Below are 12,480 nucleotides of genomic sequence, written 5' to 3'. Positions count from 1 at the left end.
AATCCCTGTGGAGGCAACAACTGCAGTCAGCACAGTATCCTGAGGAGACGCCGTTAATTCTGGGAGCAGGCAGGACGCAGACCGGAAGGGGAAACGATGGCTGAGCTGGGTGTTGAAGGATGAAGAAGAGCCCTCCAGACTACAACCACTAAGGGTGTCTGTCCGTGGCTGAGACCAGGGTTCGCGTGGGGCTCCTGAACAGGCTCAGACTAAGTGTCTGAGTCTTGCCTCTTCTTCCAGGAAGCCTTCCGGGCGCAACAGCGCCCTTCTGAGCTTTCATAGTCACTCATCCGTCCGGTAGCTTCTGCCCTCATACCATACGATAGGCACATCATTTTATTCCTGCGGGTCTCCCCTCCTCACCACACAGCGGGGTCCTCCAGGCAGACAGGCCCCTGCCTTTCACTGTCAGGACCAACCTCAAGACGGTACACAAGCCCTTCACCAAAGTCCTGAACCCCGGGATGTCAAGGCTGGGAACCTCAGAGAACAACCAGAGATGGGGAGCCATGGGGTGAAGAAAGGATTCTAATCCAGGGGTGGCCAAGCATTGTGCCTAAAACCTCCTCATACCCTGAACTAGACCCTCAGTGAGGCTGGGGGGCTGGCTGGGCCGGGGAAGAGAACCTCCAGCTGTCCTCAGGTTCAAGGTGAAGCAGTGGGATCACCGCCAGGGCTTGGGAGCAGCGTGTAGGTTGGTGGACACACGAGCATGTGCGCAGATACCCGTGGCTCTTTCTGATCTGCCACCACCCTGTTGGCAACACTACCAGGGTGCAGGGCTCCTCGGGGGAGCTGGGATAAACAGCCCCATCACCTTCCCCAGAGTAAATAAATTTCCCGGGAGGTGACCTTGACCGGGCTAGAACGCAGGCTGAGCAGAGGTTCCCAGCTTCCCACTAGGGCTCCAGCAGATCCCTGCCAGACCAGGAGCGCGGGACTCAGTCCCCAGTACAGTCTGACACCTCGGATGGGGAAGGAGAGGGTCTCCACTCAGGGAGGCAAGGACTGAGACAGGACAGGAGGACCTTCCCGGCACCAACCGACAGGCAAGCAGCGTTCCTTCCCTCACACCCTGCTCCCCAAGCTGGCCAGCAGACTCACTGCCTCGTTCATTCATTCATCCACGCGTTTCGAGAGCCCGCTGGGTACCCAGTGGCAGGTAAGAGCCAGAACCACCGAACTCCAAAACGCCCGTGTCTGTAGTGTCACAGGATACTGACAAGGGCCCCCAAAGCCTGTGAGGCAGAGCTTACGGGTTATCTGAGGCCTCCCTTCTGTTCCCAGTCAACCTGGCTTTCTTTGTCCCCAGTGGGTTTTTTGATTTGCTTGCTTTTCATTAAAAACAGCTTTGGTAACAACCCAGAAAATCATCCCAAACCGTCCTATATCTCCCAGGGAACTAAGAGACAGATCTGCGTGCAGGAGATGGTCCACAGGTGGCAATCAAGGCTTGAGTGTTCTCAGCCGGCACGAGGTCCCCCATGCCACCTCATGAGCCCAATTCCACCCCCATACTTACCTCCACTCCCCGGCTCAGGAGAGCGGGCAGGAGAGTATTGGGGAAGCAAAAGGCTGCCTGGGCTCAGACTCGGAATGTGTGGGCTGGAATCTCACTCTGGGCTTTTGCTGGGCTGAGCCTCGGGCTCCCTAAGAGCTCAGATTCTGGAGCCAGAATGCCTGAGTTCAAATCCCAGCTCTGCCACCTCCTGCCAGTGTGATCCTGAACCTGGGCAAGTCCTCAACCCCTCTGAGCCTCAGTTTCCTCATCTGGGATATGGGGATGATACCTGTACCTACCTCGCAGGAAACGGAATGAATTAATATATACAAAGCATTTGGTATCGTGCCCAGTGTGGCCAGCACTATGTACAGATTTGCTACTATGATACTGTTATCTCTGTAAAATGGTGATGATGATACATCCCTTCTCCACTGCCTTCTCCCCAGTTATTGATGGGGATCAATGGGGAAAAAGTCATGAAGCGCCCAAGACATAGCCTCGCCTGGAAAACGCTCTCTGCCCCGTGCTCAGGAGATGGGACCTTGCTTCTCAGATCCCACCCTTGGCCTCACTGAGAAGCTGCCTGTGCCCATTCATTCGTTAGGCACTGTCCGGGACCCTGACTGTGCTCAGCCCTCCGCCGGGCACACCAAGAGCAGCCTCATGGAACTCACTGACTGGTGGGAGAGATGGGCACTAACACAAAGGCTCCCTGTGCCCTGAGAAATCTAGCAAGGCTTTCTAGAGGAGACAGCATCTAAGCTGAGATCTGAGGGCCCGGAAGGAATTTTCCAGGGGGCAGAAAGAAGCTGGGGGCCACCCGAGCAAAAAGCACAGTACGGACCACAGCACAGAGAGGAGAACAAACGTGGTCAACTGAGGCAGTGGCAAGCAGTTCAGTATGGCCACCACGCTGAATGCACAGGGGTGGGGAAGGAAGGATGAGGGGGGAGAGGCAGCCAGAAGCAGAGTACCAAGATCCTCTGGTAGCAGGTAAGGAATGTGAACGTTGTACTGAAGGCAGCCGGCTGAGCAGGTGGGGAATAATCACGTGTCCCTGTTAGAAGCATCCCTCCAGTGGGGCGCCTGGGTGGCGCAGTCGGTTAAGCGTCCGACTTCAGCCAGGTCACGATCTCGCGGTCCGTGAGTTCGAGCCCCGCGTCAGGCTCTGGGCTGATGGCTCAGAGTCTGGAGCCTGTTTCCGATTCTGTGTCTCCCTCTCTCTCTGCCCCTCCCCTGTTCATGCTCTGTCTCTCTCTGTCCCAAAAATAAATAAACATTGAAAAAAAAAATTAAAAAAAAAAAAAAAGAAGCATCCCTCCAGTGGAGGACGATTGGAGGGGCTGGCTGTGGAATCGGGGAAGCAGGGAGAAGGCGTCCTGGGTGGTGAGGGTGCCAAGGTCTGAGGTGAGCAGCCGTCATGCAGACGGAGGGAGGGGATAAGTAAGAGATGTATTCACCCCTGCCCCTTTCACAAAAGGCATTCCTGAAAACATCCTCAGAGGATACCCACTCTATGCTCAGCACAACCCCTGCCAGTCATTTCACCAGATCAAAGGATCCCGCCAGGCGGTGATGAACACTTGGGTCTGTCCCATGCCTCAGTATCTAATCTCAGCTCCAAAGTCCCCGTTAAGACATTCCAGGGAAACGTGGTCTTGCCAGGACACCTTGCGGAACGCCTTTCCAACAGCCCATGCCTGGTCCTAAGCTTGCTCTCTGAAAGAGGTTATCGTCCCTGAGAATCCCGGGCTTGGTCCTGCCACACCCTCGCCCACTCACACACCCCCTCCCCAGCCCTGTAACATCTCTCAGAGTCAAGGCCTTCGAGCCCTGAACTCCAGTGCGACACACAGCCACGGAGCTCAGATGTGCAGCAGACACACGCACAGGACTCCGCTGGGAGAAACCCACACCCACCCCCAGAATAGAATTCCAGACGCAGACAGCGTCCAGCGCAGACACAGCCAGCCCTCGGGGGAGCTAACGGCCCCTGGGGCTGGTTTGGGGATTGTTGCTTCTAATAAACCAGCCCAGGAGTTCTGCCATTCCTCCTTCAAAGAGAGCTGGAAAGTGGTCCATGGAAAATGAGAGAGAAGCCATAGAACTTCTGACTTAAACTGGAAACTTCGATCTTCTCTCGGGACCACCCCCACCCCCGCAACCTCCAGCCCCCTCTCCTTTGCCTCCGATCAGCCCCCAGCCCACCGCCCTCCATACCCTTCGCAGGTGATTTCCGACATTCTGGATCATTGCGGCGAGACCCCACCAGCTGGTCACACCGTTGGTCGCACCCTCTGAGAGAGACACTGGTAACCTGAGCAACAGCCAGGCTCTGGCTCCAAATGAAGCCTGTCGGCCTCTCCTCCTGCTCCTCCTCCGGAGCTCCCGCCCCTCCTGAGCCCAGCTGTTATCATTGAGTCCTGCCCGTCCTCACACTGCCCTCTGCCCCCCTCCTCCCAGAGCACCCCCTCCCAAGGCTCCTGTGCCCGCCTGGTGGAGAGGAAGGAGACAGGCTGCCAACTGGGCCCCAGCCATGTCAGGGGGCCCTGTGCCCGCCCACTGGGCACCTAGCCGGACTTGCACTTCGCTTCCAGCCACAGCCAGACTTGGTCGCTTCCAGCCCACTTCCAGCCCCTGACATCCTTCTCAGGGGGTCTCTCGGCTCCAGGGTCCTTCCTAGGGGGCCGGAGTTCCCACCTTCCCGTCCCCAGCCAGTTAGCCTGGCCAAATGGTCACCAGGTTTCCATCTGTCCACAAGGGGTCAGGCTGGAAGGTGGCAGGAGGCCAGGGAACTGCCAGCAGCCTCCCGGAGAGACACCAGCCCCACCTGCTAGGACTCTTCACCCTTGGGAGTGCTGCCCCCAAGTGCAGCCCAGTGCAGCTACTGGCCAGGGAAAGGGCACACCGCCTCATTTCCTTACAATGAGCGATGCGACTTTTCTTAAAGTGGCATCTGCTAAATCTCACCTCATTAGCTTCACAGGCTTCAGCCCCCGCCCTGGGCACCCGCCCCGGGGCCCTCCGTAGCCACTACCAACTTAGAGACCACCCAGATTTTTCCCTTCTCCCTCTCACTTCTGCAAGAGGCTTAACGAGGAGGCCTTGACGCTGACATTGGACTTTTCACGACGGGGCCATAAAATAAAGTCCTCGGTGGCTAAGAGAAGAAGGTACGCGAGAGCCAGGCAGAGGAGCTGGGGTGGACGGATGGATGGGGAGTAATAATGAGCACCTCACAATAACCAAGCACCGACTGTGCGCCAGGCCTGGTGCCGGTCCTCACTCCAACCCCACCGGAAGGTGCCTTGGGGAGGGTAGGTGACACGCCCCAGGTGGCAGGGCTATTGAGTACAAAGCCACGTTGGAACACAGGTCAGCCGGATCTGAAGCCTCTGCCCTTCACTGCCTCTAGCTCATTCCCCACACACCTGATGATATCTCCACCGCCCCCCCCCCCCGCCCCCGCCCCTGGGCCTAAGACACCTGGGTTCTGGGCCTGGTTCTCTCACCAATGTGCCGTATGACTGTCAACAAGTTCCCTCCTGTCTCTGGGCCTCCCTGCTCTAGGATTCAAGGGCTTTAATGTCCACCCCTGTGAGCTCAAGGCTTCCCCTGAAATAACAGACCCAGCAGTCCAGTGTCACCAAGCGAGAAATTAAAGTCACACCTTAAAAGACAGCAAGATGGTCCAAGGAGGGCACGGAGGGCTGGGGCAATCTAGGAGGCTTCCTGGGGGAGGTGGTGCTCTCTGGCCTGAAGACTGAATGGGTTTGGATAGGCTGAGAAGAGAGATGAGATAGAAGGCCTAACAGGAACAGAACAGGATGCAGTAATAGGCAGTAAGGATTCTCATCTTGCAGGAAAAAAAAAAGCTGGGAATCTGTCGAGGAGGACCTTGAATGCCAGGCAACAGGGCTGGGGCTTCAAGAAGCTCTGAGAATGAAGAACATGTTCCACATGCTAAAAGCCACGTGAAGTGAACAGGATAGGAATCATGAGACCTCCCTCAACTGATAAGAAAAACAGCCCAGAGAAGGGAAAGCTCATCTCACTGGACCCAGGCAGGCGGCCAGGGCAATTCAGGGCCCCGCTGTGCAGATGAGGGAATGGAAACCCGGAGAGGTTCTGATCCCCAGCCTGCCCCCTCCCCAGGAGTCCATAATGTCCCAGACTCACTGGACTCAGTCTGGTACCCCCACCTTACAGAGGGATACACTGAAGCCGGGGATGAAAAGTGAGCTACCCAAAGTCTGCGAGAAGTTGTCTAGAATCACCACCCCTGACCCCTGACCACCCCACCCCACAGCAAGGCACAAAATACAAGAGACTTCAGTAAGACTTATGAGAGGCACTCCAGCAAGGTCGAATCAGTATACTGTCAGGAACAAGCAACAGAGAACCAGAGCTCTCTGCAGAGAAAGAGAAAGGTCTCTCTCCTCTCTGCTCTTTATTATGGAACTGACTCGTGTCTCTCTGGCAGTTCTGTCGGGTCCGTTACTTCAATGAATATTTCCATAGGGATCTGCCTCCCCTTCCCAACTCACTCGGGAGCCCCCTCAGGGCTGACACCATATCTTACTCATCTCTGTGCCCTCTCCCATCAGCCCCCAGACCAGGGCCCTAAACATAGGAAACATGCCACGTGCCTAGATGAATCACAGTCCTGGAAAAGTGGATACAGGAGAGGTCTTAAGTGATAGTGAGGTCGGTGGTCCCCAAACTTCAGCCTGCAGTAGAATCGTGTGAAGGGCTTTTTAAAATTCCGACTGCAGAGCGCCCGGGTGGCTCAGTTGGTTAAGCGTCCAACTTGGGCTCAGGTCGTGATCTCATGGTCAGTGAGTTCGAGCCCCACGTCGGGCTCTGTGCTGACAGCTCAGACCCTGGAGCCTGCATCGGATTCTGTGTCTCCCTCTCTCTCTGCCCCTCCCCTGCTCATTCGCTAGTGCGCACTCTCTCTCTAAAATAAATAAACATTAAAAAAATTTTTTTAAATAAAATTCAGATTGCTGGGCCACATCTCCTGTAAAGCTCCAGGAGAGCCCAAGAATTTGCATTTCTTTATTTTATTATTGTGCTTAATGTTTATTTTTGAGAGAGAGAGAGAGAGAGAGAGAGAACAAGCAGGGGAGGGGCAGAGAGAGGGAGACACAGAACTGGAAGAGGGTCCAGGCTCCACGCTGTCAGCTCAGAGCCTGACACAGGGCTCGAACTCACGAACAGTGAGATCATGACCTGAGCCGAAGTCAGATGCTTGACCAACTGAGCCACCCAGACGCCTCGAATTTGCATTTCTAATAAGATCCCAAGTGATACTGACGCTACTGGTCCAGGGACTATAGTTTGAGAGCCAGTGAGCTGGGCCAGCCCTCCCATTTTCCAGCTGGGGTGGATGAGACCCAGAGATTGTGGGACAGCTCTTGACTGTACATCACTCTTATCATCACTGCCATCGTCATAGCTCTCCTCACACACCCCGGGCAAGCACGTCATAGAGGTTACCACCTTCAGGACTCATCCTAGGAGGAAGGTACTATGATTATCATTCTCCTCCAGAGGAAAACCGGAGGCAAAGCGTCATTTGTCCCAAGGCATGCACTTGATAAGAGTTAGCCTAAGGATCTGAACTCTGATCTAAGTCTAGAGCCCACAAGTGTAACCACCACTCCACACAACTGCCTACAGCTTATGCTGACCAAGGACTTCTCTAGAAGTTCTCAAATCTTGCAGGCTCATTTCTGGTGTGGAATGAGCTTGCGGTGCCCATGGCCCAAAGGCATGGTCCTTAAGTGAGCCTCTGGGGACTCCCATGTCTAGGGAAAGCCTGCTTTTCAAGCCCCAGGAACCCTGAGTATTTTCCGCCACAAACACTTCTTTTCCCACGTGACATCCTTCATCTGGCCCCACAGATGGGGCCTTCCTGGCTAGAAGACAAATGTCTGCATTAATTCTTCAGCTGTACCACCCCACTCGGTGACAAAACACAGTGGAGTCACCTCCATTTATATGCCACAGTGTTACTGGGTTGTCACTTTCTGGCACGGGTCTGTCTCTCCCATGAGACTGGGAACTCACACGGACAGGGAGTTGATCTGAGTCACCTGAGTCCTCAGCACAGGGTCTGTCCAGAACAAGAGTTTAGTACTGATAGGAAGGAAGGAAGGAAGGAAGGAAGGAAGGAAGGAAGGAGGAAGGAAGGAAGGGGGGGAGGGAGGAAGTCAGTCAGGAAGTGGTATAGGGTCAAAGGAGGGAATGAATGAATGAATACATAAACAAACTCCCAGGAATTCCCTCTTCTGCCTTTCCAGATAGGACCACAGACTCTCTGGGGACCTCTGACATCATCCACTCCAACTCCCACTTTCAGAACTGCCCTAGCTGAACCCCTCCATGGGCTAGAACCTAGAGCTCTCTCCTGCTCCAAACACACATCTACTACCCCAGACTCCACTTACCTACATCCAAGATTGAAGGGCTCACTCCGTCTAAGACTGCTGAACAATCAAAGAACTCTAATAGCCACAAGGATCTTGCTAGTACCCCATGATCGTGGCTCTGGGTCACCCAGAACGCGGCTGCTCTCCTGGCCTGACAGAGGGCAGAGAGATGGGAGCACATGTCCTGTCCTCTACCGGGCCCTGGCCTCCCCATCCAGACTTATTTCTTCTAATAGTCTCAAGCCATGAAAAGAGCTCCCAACTGTCCCCTCACACACCTGGGGTTTCCTTTGTTCCTGCTGTTCCCTGATGCCCTCTGATAGCTCTACATCCCAACCCTGGCCCCCATCAAGCCTGGCTCAGATGGCATCACCTCCAGGAAGTCTTCTGAGCTCCTCCTAAGTGAAAATTCCAGCCTCCTTCTCAGTACCCTCTCCACACACACAAACACACACGCACACACGTCACAGCGCTTTCTCTCTCTCTCATACTGCTTTTTCTCTTAAGTTGGGCTGATTTGTGCTAATTTCTCCTTCTTGACCTTGAACGGCTGACATCAGGGATGGAGTTGATTCGTCAGAGTATCCTGCCCCCACCAAACACTCAGGGCCTCGAACATAGTAGATGCTCAGTATAAGTGTCCCAAGAATGAAGGAATAATTGAATGTGAAAGAACAAGGGAATGTGTGAGTGAATGAATGGGAATAAACACACGTGTACATGAATGATCAAATGAATGAATGAATGAATGGATGAAAGAATGGATGAGTGCAGGAATGTCATTCTCTCCTATTCGCCAGTCTAAAGACTCCAGTTCCTTCTGGGGGCCCCTTCGGCTTGGCATGGCAGAATAAAGGAAGTTTTGAGATAAACAGAAGGGGGACAGGAGGAAGGAACAAAGCAAGGAGGCGGTGATACAGGAAGTAGAGGTGACATCAACATTCCTCCAAGGCCAGGGCCCCTCAGAACTACAGCCCTCTGTGGAGAAACTGGGCAAAGAAAGCAGTGGGAAGCCGGTCAACAGTGCAGAGGAGAGAAGACACAGGTGGTAGAGATGGGCGGGAGGGGGGCGGGGAGGGGGGTTGCCAACAAGCCATGGAGGCCAGATTAGGGATGCACGAACAGAGTCCTGAGCCTGTCCAGCCAATCCTAAACTCCATCCTGACCAGTGGGCTCAAACACGCCCTTCCTGCCCCACTCTCAGCACCTCCATCTGCTGGGGCCAGAACGAACTCCTGGGCCCAGCCAGCCTCACACTGGACCCTTGTGCCGGAGGTTACTCACAACAAGAGCTAGGGCTCCCCCACCCACCCCAGATCTAAGTGAGTCAGCATCGGCTGCACCCTCTGGAGTGTGAGTCCACAGGCCCTTCCCAGGGCCAGCCTCCCCCATCCTGGTGAGAGGCCCGCCCAGCTCAGCTCAAATCCCAGGACGCTTCATGCCTCAGCCTGCCCAAGCAAGAGTGTATCAGGCACCAAAAGGCTTGTCTGGAGCCCAGTCCTGGGGTAGAGGCAGATCTGCCTAGAGAGAGTGCTGGGGCTGAGGAGAAGCCAGCAGCAGGGGGATCCTAGGGAGTGCAGTCTTTCCCCAGGCAGGGAGGCAGGGGAGGGGCGCGGGGGGGGGGGGGGGTCTTACCCAAGTGGTGGGACCCTCTAGACCCAACTGCTTGCAGGGCGGAGGCGGGGGGAGCCTGCTGGGAACTTCGGGGGAAGCAGCTCCGCGGGGAGAGGCTCAGAATGGGGCATGCGAGGTCCCAAAGCGGAGCCTGATGGGGGAGGCTAGGAGAGGCTGCGGGAGGCACAGGAAGCAGCGGGTAAAAGACGGGCGAGCGGGGGCGCCTGGGCGAGGTCCCGAAGACTCTGGTCCCCTCCCCTCCCGGGTACGGGGTGGGGCGGCCCCGGGCTGCAGCGGCAGCAGCGATCGCAGAGGGCCAGGGCACCGAGCCGGCGCCAGACACCCCGCCCCGCCAGGCGTCAGTCCCGGGGCGCCGGGCAGAAGCGGAAACGTGGGCGCCGGACCTGGCAGTGTCCACGTGGAGCAGGACAGGCGCCAGGGCGCAAAAGCCGCTGCCTGTTCTTGCTAAGTCAGCCCCTCAGAGTCCAGAAACGTAATACCTGCTGTTCGGTCACACCTTTACCGAGCACCTACTATGTGCCAAACACTGAGCTGGGTGCTGCGACCCAGCTTCTCTGAGCCAGACACACTGTTTTGCCCTAATGAGTATTGATAGAAAAAAATCTAAATGGACAGTTCAGAAAAGAACAAAGAAAATGAATGCCATCCATGATCGCTCCGCTCAGAGAGAATCATAGTATTTTAAGGCATGTGCTTCCAACCAGACTAGAGCTGAAAAATGTGGACCTGCCAACCGGGGAGGTGGAGACCCCCCTCCCCCCTCTCCGAGTGCATCTGCATATGTTAATGTTATAGAGTGTAATATGATGTGACATGAAATATATGATATGGTCATGGGCATAAGTTGCTGCCTGGGAAAGTCTCCATCGGTTTTCACGTCTGCGATACACGCTCATCAGGACCTGACAGAGGATGGTGGTGGTTCCTGAAAGACACCAGATCTTGGGAGGAGGAGTCTGGCAATGGAAGTGGCTTCCACACCAGGATGGGAGGGGTGGAGAGTCAATCATGGCGGACACCTCACAGAGGCTGGTACTTGAACTCCTCCCGTCCCTGCCCCTCCCTGGAGAAAAGAACAGCGTGTAACAAAAAGAGCTATCATCCTGCCACCCCTGGGGCCCACGCAACTCTCCTGTGGGGACCTCTGACCATGACACAAGATGGGGCATTTTCTCAATTACTTTGCTTTGGCCATGTTCTCAGAGCCCCCTAAGGGTGCAAGAGTCGCATGGCTGGATTGCTGGGCAACCCACGCATGGGGCTTGGCACATGTGACATGGTCACACGGACAAGTGACATGGGCCTATCTCTGGCTCCGCTAGCAACATTAATGCAGGAGACTCAGCTCAGCTGGTGTCAGCAACAGCAAATAACATATGAGATCGCTTTTTGAGTGCACTGAGACACATGTGGGGACACCCAGAGACATAAAGGACAGGGGACTTTACAGGGAAGGAGAATTCCCACACTGGCAGGATGGATCTGGGCTAGCATAAACCATGGTTTGATTTAATGTGACACTCTTTATAATCAAATGGTGAATGCCATAGATATTCAGGTTATCTAAAAAAAAAAAAAAAAAAAAAAAGTGACCAGGGGCACCTGGGTGGCTCAGTCGGTTGAGCGTCCGACTTCAGCTCAGGTCATGATCTCATGGTTTGTGGGTTCAAGCCCTGCATCAGGCTCTGTGCTGACAGCTCAGAGCCTGGATCCTGCTTCAGATTCTGTCTCTGTCTCTCTCTGCCCCTCCCCTGCTTAAGCACTGTCTCTCTCTCTCTCTCAAATATAAACAAACATTTTTAAAATTTTTTAAATAAATAAAAATAATAAAAATTTAAAAGTGACCATATTGGACATATTGTTTTGTAATCTGCTTTTTTTCTCTCTCAACAATTATCATAAATATCTTTCCATAATTTTCATTGCTACATACTATTTCTCTTTATGGGTCTACTTGAATTTATTTCTTTTTGCCTTATAGCTTGATTGAGATATCATTACATACAATAAACTGCACATATTTAAAGGGTATAATTTGACAAGTTTTGACATACATATTATGTATACATATATATACATACACATATATATCCATGAAAGCATCACAACAGAGGTAATGAACATATTGTCACCACCAAAACTTCCTATAGCCCTTTGTAATCCCTCCCTTCTGCCCCACACTGCCCCCTCCCCCACATCCCAGGCAAACAATAATCTGCCTCTGTCACTCTTGATTAGGCTGCATTTCTAGAAGGCTATATAAATGGAATCATACAGTATGCATTCTTTTTTTGTCTGGCCTCATTCACTCAGCATAATTATTTTGCAATTCATATGTATGTTGCATACACCAATAATTTGTCCCTTTTTATTGCTGAGTAGAATGCCATTTTATGGTTATAGCGCAATTTGGTTATTCATTCACTTATTGACAGACTTTGGATTGTTTCTATTTGCTGGCTGTTATACAAATAAAGCTGGTAGGAGCATTCATATTCAAATCCGTGTGTGGACATATGCTGTCATTTCTCTTAGGTAAATACCTAGGAGCAGAATACCTAGGCGTGGTCAAGTCATATGATGGGTGTACGTTTAACATTTTTTAAGCTGCCAACGTCTTTCCACAATGGTGGTATCATTCCACATTCCCACGAGTGGCATGCGAGAGTCCCAACTCCTCCTCATGCTCACAGCACTTGGTCAGCGAGTTTAACCTTAATCATTTCCGTGGATTCATCTCTTCATCATGGAAGCACTCTTCATCATGGTGGGCTCCATTTATATGTTCCTGCCCGTTAATGCTGTTAAGCATCTTTTTGTATACTGACTTACTGATCTGGGTATCTTCCTTGGTAAAATGTCTATTCAAACCTTTCCCCATTAAAAAAAAAAAAAATCGGGTTG

General features: G+C 53.2%; 1 protein-coding gene across 2 annotated transcripts in view; it reads right to left on the bottom strand.

The window, feature by feature from the left end:
* ACOT11 (acyl-CoA thioesterase 11) overlaps positions 1 to 9,865 on the bottom strand; it is a 53,435-nt gene extending 43,570 nt beyond the window's left edge. Inside the window, exon 1 of one of the 2 annotated variants that reach the window (XM_043575072.1) lies at positions 9,577 to 9,865. Coding sequence is in view for 1 of the 2 variants with exons in the window: in XM_043575071.1 (XP_043431006.1) it covers positions 3,725 to 3,757 (33 nt within the window). In the remaining variant the exon portion in view is untranslated. Of the gene's footprint in view, positions 1 to 3,724; positions 3,893 to 9,576 lie in introns of those variants that run through there. The other variant, XM_043575071.1, reaches the window with a different exon arrangement.
* Between the last annotated feature and the right edge of the window lie 2,615 nt (positions 9,866 to 12,480).

The sequence above is a fragment of the Prionailurus bengalensis genome, chromosome C1 (assembly GCF_016509475.1).
Source record: "Prionailurus bengalensis isolate Pbe53 chromosome C1, Fcat_Pben_1.1_paternal_pri, whole genome shotgun sequence".
NCBI classification, from domain to species: Eukaryota; Metazoa; Chordata; class Mammalia; order Carnivora; family Felidae; genus Prionailurus; species Prionailurus bengalensis.
Note: the sequence above shows the minus strand (reverse complement) of the source record. Positions and strands in the feature narration are given on the sequence as shown.